Below are 20,208 nucleotides of genomic sequence, written 5' to 3' on the forward strand. Positions count from 1 at the left end.
TACCGACATTTTGTTGTTTCCCTTAAACCTGTGATGGATGAGTCCTTCCCAGCTAGTTAGCTGGCAACAGCATGGCGCTAGTTAAAAGGTATATAAAAAGATGCCGATCCCTAACTAATTGGCATGTCACGGTGATATCCAGATGGTGACCAACACTTCAAGTTATTTCTTCCTCTCCCATTGAAATAAACATGGCTTTTTTATATACCTTTTAACTAGTGCCATGCTGTTGCCAGCTAACTAGCTGGGAAGGACTCATCCATTCGTCTCCACACGACCCTCAGCTGCGCGAATTACGTCATCAATTTGGGCACCAGTCGTGTCGGTATAGCCTCTCTCCTCTCAGAGATGTCTTTCAGTCTCTGAATGATGATGTCATTCACAGCTAGTTATTAGAATAATTGGATTGGTCGAAACTAGAGTAACAATGTTTACCGTACTAACTGCAATTTAATTAAACAGACACACATTATCAGCTAGGCCGACTTCTTAATAAGCAACACCAGTGCACACTATTATTTATTTAAAAAAATCTAATTCCATATTTTTTTTCCTTGCTCTAGCCTTGAGAATGAATAAAGTGATTTTATTTATTTATTTATTTTATTTTTCCCCCCCAATTTGGAATTATTAGATTTGGCCATGTGTCCATTTAAATGCATAGCCTCGGAAAACCAAAAACAATTTCCAGTGGAAGAGAGCAACAGCAGCCTGCTTCATGTAGAACACTAGAATTTTTCTATTTCAATGATTAAGATAACATCACCAATTTCAAAAAGAGGTCCACAGTAATGTGGCCCTGAAAGGGGAAAAATACAGTTTTGCCAATAGGGGGGGAGAATTTTTTTTAAATAATAATTGAAACTACACTTTACTATAAAAATGTTAATGTTCAATCCGCCTACAGAGGGTAATTCAGCCGCTTATAGAGGGGAGAGGGATACAAAGAGAGATACAGAGAGAGAAAGAGAAGAGCAAGCGAGGAAGCTGTTGAAGGAAGAGAAGGAGAGGGGAGAGCCTGTGGTGTAAGAGGGAACACTCAGACGTATAGACACCTTAAACAGATACAGCTCTTCACCTTCAGGCATCCATATTTATAACCCAGCAGGACAGCAGCTTCTACAGATAATGGACATTTCATTTACTGCAGAGTGTGAAGTCAGTGAAGTGCTTTTAAAGACATGATGCTTGTGTGGTTGGCATGTGTGGGTGACTGGCCTACTGTGTTTTGTGTTGCTGAATGATTGTATTGGTCTTCGGGTATGTGTTTTGGGTCTTGACCCAAAGCCTCTTTCTCTAGAGATGCATCTCTAGGCCTGCTCTCTACCTCTCTCTTACCCTCCCTCCCATCTGCCTTCTCCTCCCTTCTCTCTATTGTTTAATTTCTCGGTCTGATTGAGATAATATCGCGTCGCTAACAGTCATGGCCGCCGGCGGCCTTCCCATTGGCCATCGGTCGGAGGGTTAGGGTCAGGGGTCAGGCGGGCGTTATCTGGCCAATCGCAGCCGCCCCGCAGATCTGCCTTCCCAGTCATCTGAGGTTTTAGATAAACTGCTCTGCTGTCTGCCGCCCGCCGCAGGGCAGCCGCGAAAAACACGCAGATTATCCGATAATTTCATAAAAGGACAGGCCGGGTCAGCTATGCAGACAGGCGTGGGGGACACTGCGGAAAAAAGGAGAAAAGAATGGAGAGAGAGAGGAGAGGAAAACAGTGAAGAGAAGTTGTGTTGACATTGCTGTGGTCTTTATAGATAGATTACATATTTTTGTAGGGTTCTTATCATTTGAATGCGACACGTGACATATTCCTGTGTGTCAACTGTCCCAGTCATTGTGATGCACGCAGCATACAGATGTTTTCTCCTAATTTGACCAGTTTCTCAAAGCAGGAGAATCATCCTGCTGCAACAGGACATGTTAATTATTACGTGGATTATAATACATTTACATTTTTTGTAAGAGGTTGATGCCGTTTTCGTTTGGTCAAGTCTGAAATCATAAAGTGGCACTTCCGAACTTTAGAAGCCTTTTTAAAACCTTGAACACACGACAAGTTTGCAGTTGCAGGGAAATTCTTTGCGACAACAGAGTGATTTAAGATGGTACACCTGTATATGTCGTGACCATATTGCATATGCCACCTTACTGAATAAGTATCCTTTACTAGTATGATACTATAAACTATTACAATACAGTGTTGTTCCTGGGGGGAGCATATTACATGTGAATACACCACCATACATAGCCAACCATAAATCGTTTTGTGTGAGGAAGCATATTGCCTGTGACACCTTGTTACATTACCACACTATTCCACCCACCATCATTAGGCCTATAGCTGTGTTGCGGTGGGGGAGCATATTGCCTGTGACACCTTGTTATGTTAACAGGCTATCACACAGGCTATTACAGCACAATAGAGTGCCTCAGTGGGGAGTGTATTTAATGTGACACGCAGGCAGGCAGGCTGTATGCATACTGTAATGAGTCCGGTCCCAGAGGACTGTCGCTGCTTAACCTTCGCAACCCCTTCGCTAATTACTGATCCAACTGCTACTGCAGCTGAGGGAAGGGAGGGAGGGAGGAGGAAGGGAGAGGGGAAGAGAGGGAAATAAGGAGGAGAGCAGGTAACCCCCAGTTTGGTGATCAGTGATATTAATGAAGGAAGGAATACCCATTACTAGACTTGAGGAAAGATCAGTACTGTTATTGGAAGATAGATTTATAATATAAATATGGGCTCGGCTACCCGAGGGGAGGAGTGTTAGGCTACCAGATGCCTGATAAATAGTTGTGGTATATAGCCTAGCTCTTATCCATGTACTGGAGCAGTACTGTGTGCTCTCGTCCTTTGTTCTAGCCATGTGTTTCCACGTGTGTGCCAAATTCCTGTGGAGTGTGTGTGTGCGCGCGCACCTTCTATTGGTTGTGTTTAGTCATGGGTTTTCCCCAACTGCAGTTAAGCAGGTCAGAAGGTACATTTGAAGTCATTTAAACTCAACCACTCCAAATTTCTTGTTAACAAACTATAGTTTTGGCAAGTCGGTCAGGACATCTACTTTGTGCAGTTATAGCCTTGCAGACCTTCGGCATTCTGTTGTCAATTTGTTGAGGTAATCTGAAGAGATTTCACCCCATGCTTCCTGAAGCACCTCCCACAAGTTTGATTGGCTTGATGGGCACTTCTTACGGTCAAGCTGCTCCCACAATAGCTCAATAGGGTTGAGATCCTGTTAGCATGCTGGCCACTCCATTATAGACAGAATACCAGTTGACTGCTTCTTCCCTAAATAGTTTGGAGCTGTGCTTTGGGTCATTGTCCTGTTGTAGGAGGAAATTGGTTCCAATTAAGCGCCGTCCACCGGGTATGGCACGGCGTTGCAAAATGGAGTGATAATCTTCCTACTTCAAGATCCCTTTTACCCTGTACACATCTCCCACTTTACCAGCACCAAAGCACCCCCAGACCATCACATTGCCTCCACCATGCTTAACAGATGGCGTCAAGCACTTCTCCAGCATCTTTTCATTTTTTCTGCGTCTCACGAATATTCTTCTTTGTGATCCAAACACCTCAAACTTAGATTTGTTTGTCTATAACACTTTATTTTTTCAAATCTGTTGAGTGTCTGGGTTATTTTGCCCACCTAAATCTTTTCTTTTTACTTGCCAGTCTGAGATATGGCTTTTTCTTTCAAATCTGCCTAGAAGGCCAACATCCCAGTCACCTCTTCACTGTTGACGTTGAGACCATTTTCGATGCCCTGGCTGAGGGAAGGAGGTTCTCACCCAAGATTTGACGGTACATGGCCCCGTCCATCGTCCCTTTAATGCGGTGAAGTTGTCCTGTACCCTTAGCAGAAAAGACCCCCAAAGCATAATGTTTCCACCTCCATGTTTGACGTTGGGGATGGTGTTCTTGGTGTCATAGGCAGTATTTCTTCTCTTCCAAACACGGCGAGTTAAGTTGATGCCAAATAGCTCCAGTTTGGTCTCATCTGACCACAACACTTTCATCCAGTTGTGCTCTGAATCATTCAGATGTTCATTGGCAAACTTCAGACGGGCATGTATATGTGCTTTCTTGAGCAGGGGAACCTTCCGGGCGCTGCAGGATTTCAGTCCTTCACGGCGAAGTGTGTTACCAATGGTTTTCCTGGTGACTATGGTCCCAGCTGCCTTGAGATCATTGACGAGATCCTCCCGTGTAGTTCTGGGCTGATTCCTCACCCTTCTCATGATCATTGCAACTCCATCTTGCATGGAGCCCCAGGCCGAGGGAGATTGACAGTTATTTTGTGTTTCTTCCATTTGCGAATAATCGCACCAACTTTTGTCACCTTCTCACCAAGCTGCTTGGTGATGGTCTTGTAGCCCATTCCAGCCTTGTGTAAGTCTACAATCTTGTCCCTGACATCCTTGGAGAGCTCTTTGGTCTTGGCCATGGTGGAGAGTTTGGAATCTGATTGATTGCTTCTGTGGACAGGTGTCTTTTATACAGGTAACAAGATGAGATTAGGAGCACTCCCTTTCTGAGTGTGTTCCTAATCTCAGCTCGTTACCTGTATGAAAGACATGTGGGAGCCAGAAATTTTTGTTGTTGGTATTCTGTCTCTCACTGTTCAAATAAACCTACTATTAAAATTATAGACTGATAATTTCTTTGTCAGTGGGCAAACGTACAAAATCAGCAGGGGATCAAATATTTTTTTCCCTCACTGTATTTAATGAAGCTGCCAGTTGAGGACTTGTGAGGTTTCTGTTTCAGATCACTTTTAGGTTATGTTAATGGTCACAAAATGTGCTTTTCTTTCAAAAACGAGCAGATTTCTAAGTGACTCCAGACATTTGAACGGTCGTGTATATGGATGGGTTTCCCCCATCTGTATGGGAGAAGGTGACTCGTCGGACTCAGGCGTGCCAGGAGTGCCCACTTTTTTTCCCTGGCATTGCCACCTGTCATCTGGCACAGGTGGTACAGCTCACCTGGCACCGCAGGGCAGAAACAGACCCTGGCCTCTCGCCCGTGTCTGTCTCTGCCCGCTCCGCTGCCTGTTTTATGCCCGCTCACCGCCTGTTTGGCTGGCTGTGTCCACTCCTGTCGCCATCCTGACTGACACACACATACACACACCTGTGATGACTGGCACACAGGGCAGAATCCCAGATAGCCAGCCCAACACCAACACACCTCTAGACTTGTAATATATCATCCAACTCTCACTGGATGTCACAAGGTATTGGTGCTGTTTGTGTATTTGTGTGTGTGTGGTGTGTGTCTGCTCGCATGAATATGTGTACTGTATGTATGCTTCTGTAGTTTGGGGTCATTGCGCTGTGTTTTTTTGCTGCAGTGCCCAGTGTGCTGTCTTTGATGTGAAGGGCTCGATGAGTGAAGACTGGGTGTGATGTGGGCTGGGTGTCATTGACAGTGCAGCTTGGTGAAACTGTGCCCATGTTTGCTCTCTGTCTGTCTGTCTACGGTCCTGTTCCATACATACCTAGAGGGGCCAGAGAGTTTGGCAGAGGCTCACCTTGGCTCCTCCTTGACTTTCAGTGGGCCACCATTTTAGAGAGAGCGGGATTCACTGTTCATTTCAGATTGTTTGTTTGTTTTACTTCTATTTATTGTTTAAACATATGTTTCCCATTCCAATAAAACCCTTTGACTTAAGTTGAATTGACAGGTGGAGAGAGAGAGAGAAAAAAAGAGCGGGATAGTCATGAAGCCAGTAGGCCAGCCTTGTGTGAGAGAGGCGGATGGAACAGAATTGTAGAGAGATGTCATTGTATTTCTTGCCCATAAGAAGTGGGGGGAGAGGGATACAGCCTGTAACACAGCCTGGTGGCTGTTGTTCCTGCGGCTCCATTAGAAAAGGCCAGTCATGCAGAAAAGCCCTGACTCACTGATTGATAAGGGGCTCAACTATACACAACACACACACATACATACGTGCACACGGACACGCATACACAAACACAGATGGATGCATGCACACAAAAACACACATCCCGGGGGTGCTGCTCCTCTCTAGCTATCTCTCTCTCTCTCCCTCCCTCAGCTCTCTGATCTGTTCATCTCCTTCGACGTGAAACCCCAGGGCGCGGCGTCGCTGGCCCAGGTCCACAAGGCAGTGTTGCATGATGGTAGGACGGTGGCTGTGAAGGTCCAACACCCCAAGGTCCAGACACAGAGCTCCAAGGACATCGTGGTCATGGAGGTAAAGCCTGTTTGTCTGTGTTCAATAACCGTTGACGTATCTTCTGACATATTACCTCATCAATGGTCTCTCCATAATGTCTTTCTCTGGGTCTCCCTGTCTCTCTTTCTGTTTTCTCTCTGTCTCTGTCTCTTTGTCTCTGTGTCTCTTTGTCTCTCTCTCTTTCTCTCTCTCTCTTTCTGTCTCTGTCTCTGTCTCTCGTGTGTATTTGTGTATGCATGCGTGCATGTCTCTGTGCATATATATGTGCCGTGCGTACATGCGTGTTCCCCCTCTAGGTCCTGCTGAACATCGTCCACTGGCTGTTCCCAGACTTTGCCTTCATGTGGCTGGTGGAGGAGGCTAAGAAGAACATGCCTGTAGAGCTGGACTTTCTCAACGAGGGACGCAACGCTGAGAAGGTGGCGGTCATGCTCGCACACTTCCCCTGGCTCAAGGTACACACACACACACGTTGTTACTCTGCTGGAGTATACAGTATATTTTTCCTTGTTGTCTATTTGTCTACTGTCTATTTCCCTATTCTTCTTTTAGCTTCGGTTGAATGTGGCTTGGTGTAACTGTCCAGAGAGCATGATTGATTAAGAGCAGCTACTATCGATCAGTGTGATAGTGAATGTTCGCAGAGAGATATGATGACTGTGTGTTTGTGTGTTTTGGGGAGGTGTGGAGGAAAACAATAGCAACTCTTCTAACGGTTGCGATCATGTTGTCATGCAATTGTGAAACATCCTCCCTTCCTCCATCCCTCTCCCTCTCTCAGGTACCTAAGATCCACTGGGACCTGTCTACCAGGCGGATCCTGACCATGGACTTTGCCGAGGGAGGCCAGGTCAACGACAGAGACTATATGAGGAGGCACAGCATCAACGTCAATGAGGTACGACACCATGGCTGCATTCATTAAGTCACACCGGAGCAGCATTTTTTTAGGGGACGAACAGCGAAAATGAGAGTTTGTTATTTGGCAAATCCATGTAGTCCCTCCCTGTTTGTCTGTTTTCTTCTGTTTGGTGCATATCGAATATTATTATTATTTTTTTATTATATATATTTTTTTTAACCTTTATTCTACTAGGCAAGTCAGGAACAGTGGGTTGACTGCCTTGTTCAGGGGCAGAATGACAGATTTGTACCTTGTCAGCTCGGGGATTCGAACTTGCAACCTTTCGGTTACTAGTCCAACGCTCTAACCACTAGGCTACCCTGCCGCCATGAGCCATATCGTGAGCTAATCCTCACTTCTGTGTATTTCCCTGCATTTTCGTCCTCATTTTGGGAACGTGAGTGAGGCCCACAGTAAAAGGCCAGAATTGACTATTTACTATCGTCAATGCATAACGTTGTCAAACTACTTCAGAGAAAGAAACAGTGCAGAGAGCGAGAACAAATGAAGCTTCCTAGGCTGACGTCTTATACCGCCATCCTTTTCTTCCTCCCTCCCACCCTCTACCCCCCCCCATCACCAGATGAAGAGGGAATTAAAGAAATCTCTTTTTCATATAAAAGACTGTTCTCTGCAGATGGATTACATTTATTCTCGTTTGCCGCCTATTGTCGTGGCAGGGGCTCCGTGTCTGACGGAGTACTGTTTAACTCGGCTGCCGGCTGCATTCAGGCCTGGGCAGCACATATTGGCAGGGGTGCGATACCGATCATTACACCTAGGCACAATGGTGGAACACAAAAGCCATGGGAGTCTGTGGAGAGCTGGCTAATACTGGGGAGGCGTGGTTGGAATCATAGAAGACTGGTTTGATAAATACCGTAGAGTCAGACGTGTGTGTGTGTGTGGGGGGGGGGGGGGGATGCACTTGGGAGGGTTTGTGCGTGCACTTTTGTCATCTGTTAACGTGTGTGTTGACCCCTCTGTCTGTTTGTGTTGATCGTTATGCATATGCTTATACGCACCTGTGTGTGTGTGTGTGTGCGTGTGTGTGTGTGTCAGGGATGTGGCTTGTGTGGGCTTTTGACAGAATCAGCAGAGAGACACTAATGGTTTATTGATTGATAATAAAGTGTGCGTTATCACTGAGGTATTTGGCTGGGAGATTGCCGCTCTGCTCTTATTGTTTTTCTGTTACTGTGTGATGTCTTCCTGATAGGAAACAATAATTATCTTTCTTTCCATCTCTCTTGCTCTCTCTTTCTTTCCGTCTCTCTTTAGGTCATTCTCTTCCTCTCCCCACTCTTTGTCTTTTTTAAATGTCTGTGAAAGAATGAGACAGAGAAAGAAAGAGACAGGAAAAGAGGAGATGTGTACATGACTGCTGCCCTCTGCACACTCAAGCCACGGCTGCCAGTCAGGGCTCTAGAGTGCAACCATTTTAATCGCATATGCGCGTAAATATTTTGCTGTGCGACCTGGAATTTTAACTTGAGAGCACCAGTGTGCCTAGAAAAATTTAAGGATTCAAGCTTTACTACCTAAAACATTGTGCACCTAAATTTATTTGGTGCACACGTGCTCCTTGTAAAAATTACAAAAAAGTCAGCATAGAGCCCTGCCAGTATATTACATTGCAACATCATGTTCCGCTGTGGGTGTGTGTTTCCGGGTGTGTGTTTCCGGGTGTGTGTTTCCGGGTGTGTGTTTCCGGGTGTGTGTTTCCGTGTGTTTCAGTGTGTGTGGGTGTGTTTCCGGGTGTGTGTGGACAGGGTTAAAGCTCCATTCCAGTTCACACATGCTGATTATTTGGCTGATGATCTGCTGATTAGTTTCATACATCTCTATTAAAATGAAACGTTTTGCTTACTCTTTATGTATCCAATCAATCATGCCTCAATGTGCCCTCGAAACATGGACACACACAAACACAAACACTTGCACTCACACACCCATATGCACACAGGATTTCAGATGTATATTTCAGTGCTGCACCTACAGCCTCAAAATAAGCCATTACTCTTCATAACAGGTAATTTCATGCCTTGCTTTACAGCAACAGAGAGGATGGGGGAGGGGGAAAGGGGGAGAAAAGAGAGAGGGAGAGACGAGTGAAAACAGGGTAAGAAATTGCAAGGAGGAGAGACACAGTATAGCAAAAGAACAGAGAGAGAGAGGGAGCAGAGATGGTGACACCTTCACTTTTTCCACATTTTGTTATGTTACAGCCTTATTCTAAAATGGATTACACTCTTTATTTCCCTCATCAATCTACACACAATTTCTCATAATGACAAATCAGGTTTTTAAATATCACATTTACATAAGTATTCAGACCCTTTACTCAGTACTTGGATGAAGCACCTTTGGCAGCGATTACAGCCTCGAGTCTTCTTGGGTATGACGCTACAAGATTGGCACACCTGTATTGCACAGCTATTTTCAGGTCTCGGGTACCTTACCCGTTTGTATACATGGCTAGCATAATAAATTATTATTATTTAACGTTCAAACGGCTCTCCTGTGACGTAGGTACGTGCGACATGAGCCTAGTTTCCTGAAACGAGTCACAATTTTATGTGGTTTGAAATACTACCAACTTTTAGGATGCTGATGAAGGTGGCACCTTTACAAGATGGTATCTTCCTGTGCATTCTCGTTTTCTCAAGATGCAAGAAATGCTTAATTCTTCAGGAGTTAATATTGAGGCTGTGTGTGAGGTTATAGACCTTCTGTCAGTGTCCAGATTTCCGTTTCCATTTAACCCATCAGGAACAGTAGTCCGCAGATCCCTTGACTAACTATGCACATATATGCATAGGCCTCTTCTAAGTCCCCATCTTGTGACGGTCTAATTTGTATAGCGCCTCACCATCATCACGCGTAACACAGCCGGCACTGCTATCATCCTTTTTTTTTATTACTTCACCAAGTCTTTCCCAAACATGGGGCTACTTTTCTGGCCCTCCCTTCAGCTCCGTTTCAAAGCTTTTCTCTTATTGAATTCAACTGAACTTAGTACCTTTTTTTTTTTTTACTCTCAGAGGATTGACAATGACATTTTTCTTGCCCATTCCAAAAAGTATTTGCGATAGGGGGGTAGGCTATTTGGCACGTGCACAGTTAGACCCTAAAAGATAGGCTTACGCACAACAATGATACATTTATGGATTTTTTTTAAGGTATTGCTTCCTCTTTATTCTACCAGCCCGTGACATCACTTCCCAATATTTCATGACCCTGAACCCGCCCGGGTTATGAGTCAACCCGCGCATCTAGCATGCATATCCTAGTAGGTCAGAGGTATGGGCAAGTCAATGGGCGGACATAGCGGTAAGCTATAATTTCTCTGTGTGTAAGTCTGTCACACTAGTAATATTCTATCAGCTTTGGCCCCCAGGTGTTGTCTGTGGAGCCGTTACACACTCGTGCAGGAATGCACACACACACCCAGGCAAAAGCGCACACACACACACGTATGCAGACACACATTTTGTTATTCTTTCATCAAGGGGACCTAAAAATGTATTAATATTCAAAATCTTATTTAACCTAACACTTACCCTAACCCTAAATGAGGGAGAATGTTCCTTGTTTTACTATCCTTGTGGGGATTTTAGGTCCCGACATGGATAGGAAAACCCCGCCCTCCTGAGGGGTGAGGACTGAGGAGTGATTCTGCCTGCCTGCAAGCCTGCTGTGATGCTGTGCTCCATCTGGCAGACACTCAGACACGTTACTGTTGTTATTGATGCACTTATGAATACTGTTAGTCACACAGCTGTCAGCAATCGTGTGTGTGTGTGCGCGTGCACACGTGTGTGTGTGTGTGCGCGCGTTTGTGCGCGCACATATATGCATGCATCTGGAGAGATACCCGTAACTCTGAAGTGGTGCTCATTGACTCACACTTATCAGACTGTATCTTCCTCCAGCTCTTTATAGTTTGATCAATAAAAGCCAGATAGGGAAGGAGAGAGTATGATTGAGAGCATAGATTACACAAATATTATTCGACTGATCATCAACACACACATACAAAGAAGATACAGACTCCCAGGCATGAATCATACTGATCCCACACACACACACACCAGTGATGTTGTGTTCTAATGTGCCCCAGAGTGTATGTAGGAGGCCCAGGGATACCGTCAGTGTGAAAGATCAGTATGATTAATGTCTCGAGGTCTGTATCATTTAATTCTCTCTCTCTCTCGTAGTGTGTAGACCGTGAGTGATGAGTGTGTATGGTGACTCTATGCCTGATGACACACTCATTATTACTATGACATAAACACTATTGCTGTCAGCCACACTCTCCAAAGATATGAAGAAGAACAGTAGGGTCTGGAGTAGGGACTGGGCAAGAGGCTGGGTGCAGATTTAAGGGTTGGATCTAGAACCCATTGGTAAAGGGTTGGGGCGAGAACCCATGAGAGGTAGCAAAAGAGGACAGCAAGATAATGAGAAAGGAGAACTAGATGGGAGAAACATTGTGAGAGAGAAAGTTTAGACAATTCAATTGCGAGATGGCGATAGAAGGAAAAAGAGGGATGGAAAACGAGAGAGTTGTGACGATGAGAGAGAGCACCCTGTTGAGAGGGTTCATCAGGCAGAGGCTAGCCAGGCTACGCTACATTATGCTAGCAACTCTGAGAGCCTGGCTGAGTGAGTGAGATGGAGAGGAGGACACTTAACTCTGTAAAATACTGTTTCCCCAACCGTTAGTGGTATTAAAACCTACACAAGAGGAGGAGAGAGAACTGCTCATCTGTTCACTTTCCTCTGCATAGATCATTTTACAATAAACAGAAGTGTGTGCACAAATACACATAGTACACACAGATTATGCAAAACTCTGCATCATCAGCATTCTTAACAGCGTAATATATGTCTTGGATATATTCGCCAAACTTTTGTCTCCCAAATCATCTCTGGTTGGAAAAATGAAAAGGTAAATCTGTTTATCCATGCCGTGCACGTCGGGGTCGAGTCCAGAGAAAAGTCTATTTGGTCCATCATTAATCTTTTGATTACACACACGGCAGCGACTCGCGCGCACACACGCCTGCCCGCCCGCGCACGCACACACACACACACACACACACACACACAGATGCCAGGGCCAGTTAATAATTCTATCCATTCTCACCTGGCCGGACAGACTCATTTATTATGTCTAATAACACTCACTATCAGCTAATGGCCGGGCCCGCCGCTACTGTGGCCCCGTACAGTGTGTGTTTGCGTGCATGGAGACAAAGAGATATACACTCTTTTTATGACGTCAGATAATTCTCTATCTATCCGGATTTAAAGTAAACTGTCTTTATGTGGGTTGCTTGCGAGGCAGTAGCCATCTGCAGTTTTCCAATTTTCAACCAAGTGCCGTGCAGAGTCTTTGTAATGATTTGATAGAAACAATGGTCTCCTCTTTCTAAACGACAAGCACAGTGCAGATGTTAAGACGGAATAAACTGGGGATTGTGTGTTTATAAACTGGGATTTGGAGAGAGAATATGACAATCCAGACTTGTAATCCCATGAGAGGAGTAGAGATTACAGACAACACAGATTAGGAGTGTCTGGAGGCACGACAATTTGCATCTGCTATATTGTTTCATCAGACACACTACACCGTCTTTGAGGAAACCGTGTCAGGCCATGGCTGTGTTTCTGACTGTGGGATGTCTTCTCAATTGACTATCACTTTAAGCAGTATGTATTTTATTTTAAACTATGGGTATGTTAGCCCTGCGCTACAGACCTGTGCTACACTATGCCTGTGTTAGCGTTAGCATGGTCACTATGTTAGAAATCTCAGCTAACCCAAACCATTGCCAGTGCCTTGACACACCATGTTAAGTGGATACATTGTCTGTACTGTATGCCTGCTGGAGTGGTAAGTCATTAGTGCTTTGACAGCGTTAGATAACCAGCCTAGAGAAGAGGGTTGGCGTAAAGGTATGCTACTGAATTCTTCTAAGAGAGCGCCATTAAACCTAAATGACCCACGTCACAGCACTGTACCCATAGCAATAGGCTCTGCCCCAAATGGCTGTGGTCAAAAGTAGTCCACTATACAGGGGATACGCTGCCATTTGGGATGCAACCATAGTAATTCAATGATTTGCAATGGAGGCACTTAATTTCTTAATTTCTTCATCAGCTGGAAGCATTACACGAAACCCAAACCGGCTGCGCGCGTGCGCCATCGTGCATAAATGTATTTTGTACCCCCACACCAAACAAGATCACGACATGCAGGTTAAAATATCAAACAAACTCTGAACCAATTATATTAATTTGGGGACAGGTCGGAAAGCAATAAACATTTATGGCAATTTAGCTAGCTAGCTTGCACTTGCTAGCTAATTTGTCCTATTTAGCTAGCTTTCTGTTGCTAGCTAATTTGTCCTGGGAAATAAACATTGAGTTGTTATTTTACCTGAAATGCACAAGGTCCTCTACTCCACCAATTAATCCACACATAAAACGGTCAACCAAATTATTTCTAGTCATCTCTCCTCCTTCCAGGCTTTTTCTTCTCTTGACTTTATATTGCGATTGGCAACAACCATAAATTAGGTGCATTACCCCCACTGACCTTGTTCGTCTTTCAGTCACCCACGTGGGTATAACCAATGAGGAGATGGCACGTGGGTACCTGCTTCTATAAACCAATGAGATGGGAGAAGCAGGACTTGCAGCGCGGCCTGCGTCAGAAATAGAATTTACTTCTATTTCAGCCTTTGGCAACGCAGACGCTCTTTGGCGTTATTATTGAATAACGCACGCGACGCGAGCGGTGTAGTCAAGCTGTCACCTGACGGCTTCCCTCATGAGAAGAAGGGAGTGTGGCGCAGTGAGGGTCATCCACTTAATGTCCACGCCCTCACCTACACCACAAGCCATGTAATCAGCCGGGAACGCGCCCACTGGCTTGAACATGCACAGCTGAATTCAACAATTGTTTACAGACAGATTATTTCACTTATGATTCACTTTATCACAATTCCAGTGGGTCAGAAGTTTACATACACTAAGTTGACAGCTTGGAAAATTCCAGAAAAGGATGTCATCGCTTTAGAAGCTTCTGATAGGCTAAGTGACATCATTTGAGTCAATTGGAGGTGTACCCGTGGATGTATTTCAAGGCCTACCTTCAAACTCAGTGCCTCTTTGCTTGACATCATGGGGAAATCAAAAGAAATCAGCCAAGACCTCAGAAAAAAAACTGTAGACCTCCACAAGTCTGGTTCATCCTTGGGAGCAATTTCCAAACGCCTGAAGGTACCACGCTCATCTGTACAAACAATAGTACGCAAGTATAAACACCATGGGACCACATAGCCGTCATACTGCTCAGGAAAGAGACGTGTTCTGTCTCCTAGAGATGAACATACGTTGGTGCGAAAAGTGCATATCAATCCCAGAACAACAGCGAAAGACCTTGTGAAGATGCTGGAGGAAACGGGTACAAAAGTATCTCTATCCACAGTACAACAAGTCCTATATCGACATAACCAGAAAGGCCGCTCAGCAAGAAAGCCACTGCTCCAAAACTGCCATAAAAAAATCCAAAAATGCAATGTCCTCTGTTCTGATGAAACAATAATGGAACTGTTGGGCCATAATGACCATCGTTATGTTTGGAGGAAAAAGGGGGCTTGCAAGCCGAAGAATACCATCCCAACCATGAAGCACGGGGGTGGCAGCATCATGTTGTGGGAGTGCTTTGCTGCCGGAGGGACTGGTGCACTTCACAAATAGATGGCATCATGAGGAAGGGAAAGTATGTGTATATATTGAAGCAGCGTCTTAAGACATCAGTCTGGAAGTTAAAGCTTGGTCGCAAATGAAAAATTACCCCAAGCATACTTCCAAAGTTGTGGCAAAATGGCTTAAGGACAACAAAGTCAAGGTACTGGAGTGGCCATCACACAGCCCTGACCTCAATCCCATAGAATATTTGTGGGCAGAACTGAAAAAGCATGTGTGAGCAAGGAGGCCTACAAACCTGACTCGGTTACAACAGCTCAGGCGAAATGGGCCAAAATTCCCCCAACTTATTGTGGGAAGCTTATGGAAGGCCACCCAAAATGTTTGACCCAAGTTAAACCATTGAAAGGCAATGCTACCAAATACTAATTCAGTGTATGTAAACTTCTGACCCACTGGGAATGTGATGAAAGAAACAAAAGCAGAAATAAATCACTCTCTACTATTATTCTGACATTTCACATTCTTAAAATAAAGTGGTGATCCTAACTGACCTATTCGAACTTGTAACCTTTGGAATCAGAGACAGATGCTTACACCCATCCGCCATCCCCGTCCGTAACGCTTTAGCAAAATCAAAACCTACCTGAAGGTAACAGCACTCATTGTTGCCCCTAGAGGCCGGTTTCCATGTCATCTCCTGACGTCCTCATACATGGATGGATGTCACTGATTACTGCCCCTATATACAGAACCTTCCACCCCCACCTGGGATATGAATGTGTGTGTCGTTTTCCTTTTTATTTTTCATGAGTTTACCTCTAATACCAGCACCTCCAAAAAACGTACCTTGATGTGGGTATGTTCTTCAGCTTTGGTATAGGGGAACACAAACCTGCGCGCATACACACAAACACGCAGGTACACACAAGCCTTCGAGTGGACACGCTGAAAGAAATTAAGTGACGCTATTACAACTAGAGATGGGCACGGTTATTTGAATATTCCAACGGACGTTAGTATTCGATTACATGCGAGAGTATTCATTTAAAAATGAACACAAAAATAGATCTTAGTGAAAAGGCTTTGTAATTAAAAATAAATATATATCTATGTGACATTTCTACATACAAGGATAGAACAACAAGCAGAGTCTCTCTCACGGTCACACACACAGTACCTGCGCTCTCACACGGTCACAGCCACAGTATCTGCGCTCTCACACGGTCACACACACAGTATCTGCGCTCTCACACGGTCACACACACAGTATCTGCGCTCTCACATGATCACACAGTATCTACACATCTGCATGGGTTCACTCAGCGTTGGCTTCACGCTGCTGGCTTATTGTTGCGGAAACTGACCCACTATGCTATTTACTTTCTGTATCTACGTCATATCGCTAAGTCTACCATAACCCCCTAGAGTCGTGTGTCTGCGCCCCGTGGAAATCGAATTAGGGGGGGGGAGAAAAGGTGGGTTGGTTCTATCCTTGTGGAGACCTAAAATCCCCCAAATTCCCCACAAGGATAGTAAAACAAGGAAAATGGTCCACGATGGGAAAATTTCCTACGTCCCCATGATGACAAAGGCTATTTTAAGCTTAGAGGTTAGGTTTAGGAATAGGGTTACATTTAGGTCCCCACGAAGATAGAAAAACATTACGTGTATGTCTATTTCTTGGGTCTACTGTGATATGCGATTTGGATTATCTTTGTGTGTGTGAGAGATACTTCCCTCTCTCTCCCCAATGAAAAATAGAGTTCTAATTAATGGCCATTCGTAGATGCCTATTCCTTATCAGCTCTTTTGTTTGCTGTCTGTGTCCTTATTAACTACTGTGTGTGTGTGTGTGAGATTAATTAAATGCAGGGCTCTCCAGACAGGTTGAATGGTGTATCAGAGGGACCCTAGCAGCGTGGTGTCTTGTATAGCACAGACGTACACACAGGGGCCTCTGTTTAACTCTGTGTGTTTGAGTGCGTGTCTGAACATGTCCTGTGTCTGTAGTGTTTCAGCTCTCTGCAGGACGACAGCTGTGTGTGTGTCTGTTTCTTGGGTCTGCTGCGATATGACCCACAGTCTGTATCTCTCTGTGTGTGTGTGTGTGAGAGCGATTGAGAGACTCACTGGCTGCCACTGATGTCCTTCCCCCAGTCTTTCTCTCCTGTGATGTTGCTATTTTTAGGCTAATGATAAAAAGAGCTGTCCTGGGGGATCCCTGAGAAAGAATATCCCTTTTTTTTTCTTTTTTTTTTCTTTCATCCCCCTCTGAGAAAGAACAGAGATACCTGGGGTTGTGTCGTGCTGCTTAGTCAATATGGTGTAAGTGTTTGACACACACACATTTGAAATACTTTATTTGAATCCACAAATTACATAACATTAAGATGGGTTCAACAATTCAAAGGTCTTGGATACAAGCAGCACCTTCTCTGCTACGCTGCCCATAATAGCTGAAATGGAGCAGTACTTTGCGAGTTTCTTTGCACTCGTCTTAGGCAGGCCTGCAATCTGTAAACCAGATGCTATTTTTAGAACACTGAAAAAATTTGCACATTTATCTATATGCCAACAGTGAGCAACAAGGCCTAATTTATCATAACCATTACAGATAACAAATCCTAATTGCTCAATTGCCTCATATATTGCCATATAGATAGATATATATACAGTTGAAGTCGGAAGTTTAGACACCTTAGCCAAATACATTTAAACTCAGTTTTTCACAATTCCTGACATTTAATCCTAGTAAAAATTCCCTGTCTTAGGTCAGTTAGGATCACCATTTTATTTTAAGAATGTGAAATGTCAGAATAATAGTAGAGAGAATGATTTATTTCAGCTTGTATTTCTTTCATCACATTCCCAATGGGTCAGAAGTTTACTTACACTCAATTAGTATTTGGTAGCATTGCCTTTAAATTGTTTAACTTGGGTCAAACATTTCGGGTAGCCTTCCATAAGCTTCCCACAATAAGTTGGGAATTTTGGCACATTCCCCCTGACAGAGCTGGTGTAACTGAGTCAGGTTTGTAGGCCTCCTTGCTCGCACACGCTTTTTCAGTTCTGCCCACAAATTTTCTGTTGGATTGAGGTCAGGGCTGTGTGATGGGCACTCATATACCTTGACTTTGTTGTCCTTAAGCCATTTTGCCACAACTTTGGAAGTATGCTTGGGGTTATTGTCCATTTGGAAAACCCATTTGCGACCAAGCTTTAACTTCCTGACTGATGTCTGGAGATGTTGCTTCAATATATCCACATACTTTACCTACCTCATGATGCCATCTATTTTGTGAAGTGCACCAGTCCCTCCTGCAGCAAAGCACCCCTACAACATGATACTGCCACCCCCGTGATTCACGGTTGGGATGGTGTTCTTCGGCTTGCAACCATCCCACTTTTTCCCCCAAACATAATGATGGTCATTATGGCCGAACAGTTCTATTTTTGTTTCATCAGACCAGAGAACATTTCTCCAAAAAGTACTACCTTTGTCCCCATGTGCAGTTGCAAACCATAGTCTGGCTTTTTCATGGCGGTTTTGGAGCAGTGGCTTCTTCTTTGCTGATCGGCCTTTCAGGTTATGTCGATATAGGACTAATTTTACTGTGGATAGAAAATATTTTTGTACCTGTTTCCTCCAGCATCTTCACAAGGTCCTTTGCTGTTGTTCTGGGATTGATTTGCACTTTTTGCACTATAGTACGTTCATCTCTAGGAGACAGAACACGTCTCCTTCCAATGCAGTATGATGGCTGCGTGGTCCCATGGTGTTTATACTGGCTTACTATTGTTTGTACAGATGAGCGTGGTACCTTCAGGCGTTTGGAAATTGCTCCCAAGGATGAACCAGACTTGTGGAGGTCTACAATTTTTTTTCTGAGGTCTTGGCTGATTTCTTTTGATTTCCCCATGATGTCAAGCAAAGAGGCACTGAGTTTGAAGGTAGACCTTGAAATACATCCACGGGTACACCTCCAATTGACTCCAATGATGTCAATTAGCCTATCAGAAGCTTCTAAAGCCATGACATTTTCTGGAATTTTCCAAGCTGTTTAAAGGCACAATCAATTTAGTGTATGTGAACTTCTGACCCACTGGAATTGTGATACAGTGAATTATAAGTTAAATAATCTGTCTGTAAACAATTGTTGGAGAAATTTCTTGTCATGCACAAAGTAGATGTCCTAACCGACTTGCCAAAACTATAGTTTGTTAACAAGAAATGTGTTCAACTTCCAACTTCAACTGTGTGTGTGTGTGTGTGTGTGTACAGTGGGGCAAAAAAGTATTTAGTCAGCCACCAATTGTGCAAGTTCTCCCACTTAAAAAGATGAGAGAGACCTGTAATGATGAACATTACAGGCCTCTCTCATCTTTTTAAGTGGGAGAACTTGGACAATTGGTGGCTGACTAAATACCTTTTTGCCCCACTGTATATCTCATTTAAAAAACAAGTACCATTTTAAGATTAATTTATTGAAACTTTAATGATTATATTAGATCGTGGAACACAGTCTTCAAAAGGTTGTAACATCAGCAGTGGCACTTGCTTGTGGAAGCCTATGGCTGTGCAATGGCATAGCCTTGTTTTGTTAATTTAGCAGACAAGACACTCTTATTTCCCAAGACCTTATCACAGTCAAGCCACCTATTTTATACTGAAAAACATGTAATAGAACAGAATAAAATAAAACGAGTGATCATTTGAAACAGTGCTCTTCTTTCAGCTCTACAAGTTGAAAGACACATTTTTCAGCGTTACAAACCTAAATCTATGTATCTTTTCGATATACAGATGTTCAATTTAGTTTATGCCGTTTTAATTTTTTTCTAAATTGATTAACAATTCTTCATTGAACACTGCATGGGGATGAAATACAGTGCATTCGTAAAGTATTCAGACCCCTTGACTTTTTCCACATTTTGTTACTTAACAGCCTTATTTTAAAATTGATTAAATAACGTTTTTTTGCTCATCAATCTACACACAATACCCCATAATGACAAAGCAAAAACAGGTTTAGACATTTTTGCAGTTTTCATACCCTTTGCTATGATACTTGAAATTGAGCTCAACTGCATCCTGCTTCCATTGATCATCCTTGAGATTTTTCCTCAACTTGATTGGAATCCACCTGTGATACATTCAATTCATTGGACATGATTTGGAAAGGCACACGCCCGTCTATATAAGGTCCCACAGTTGACAGTGCATGTCAGAGCTAAAACCAGAAATTGTCAGTAGAGCTCAAAGACAGCATTGTGTCGAGGCACAGATCTGGGGAAAGGTACCAAAAATGACTGCAGTAATGACGGTCCCCAAGAACACAGTGGCCTCCATCATTCTTAAATGGAAGAAGTTTGGA

The 20,208-nt window shown here is 43.8% G+C and overlaps 1 protein-coding gene across 1 annotated transcript in view; it reads left to right on the forward strand.

The window, feature by feature from the left end:
• The window catches only part of adck1 (aarF domain containing kinase 1), a 172,115-nt gene that overhangs the window by 112,843 nt on the left and 39,064 nt on the right, over positions 1–20,208 (forward strand). Inside the window, exons 5-7 of the mRNA XM_021573702.3 lie at positions 6,064–6,222; positions 6,501–6,659; positions 6,986–7,102. Of these exons, the coding sequence (XP_021429377.3) occupies positions 6,064–6,222; positions 6,501–6,659; positions 6,986–7,102 (435 nt within the window). The remainder of the gene's footprint in view (positions 1–6,063; positions 6,223–6,500; positions 6,660–6,985; positions 7,103–20,208) is intronic.

This window comes from Oncorhynchus mykiss, chromosome 19, assembly GCF_057628025.1.
Source record: "Oncorhynchus mykiss isolate SJ-2025 chromosome 19, ASM5762802v1, whole genome shotgun sequence".
Classification (NCBI taxonomy): domain Eukaryota; kingdom Metazoa; phylum Chordata; class Actinopteri; order Salmoniformes; family Salmonidae; genus Oncorhynchus; species Oncorhynchus mykiss.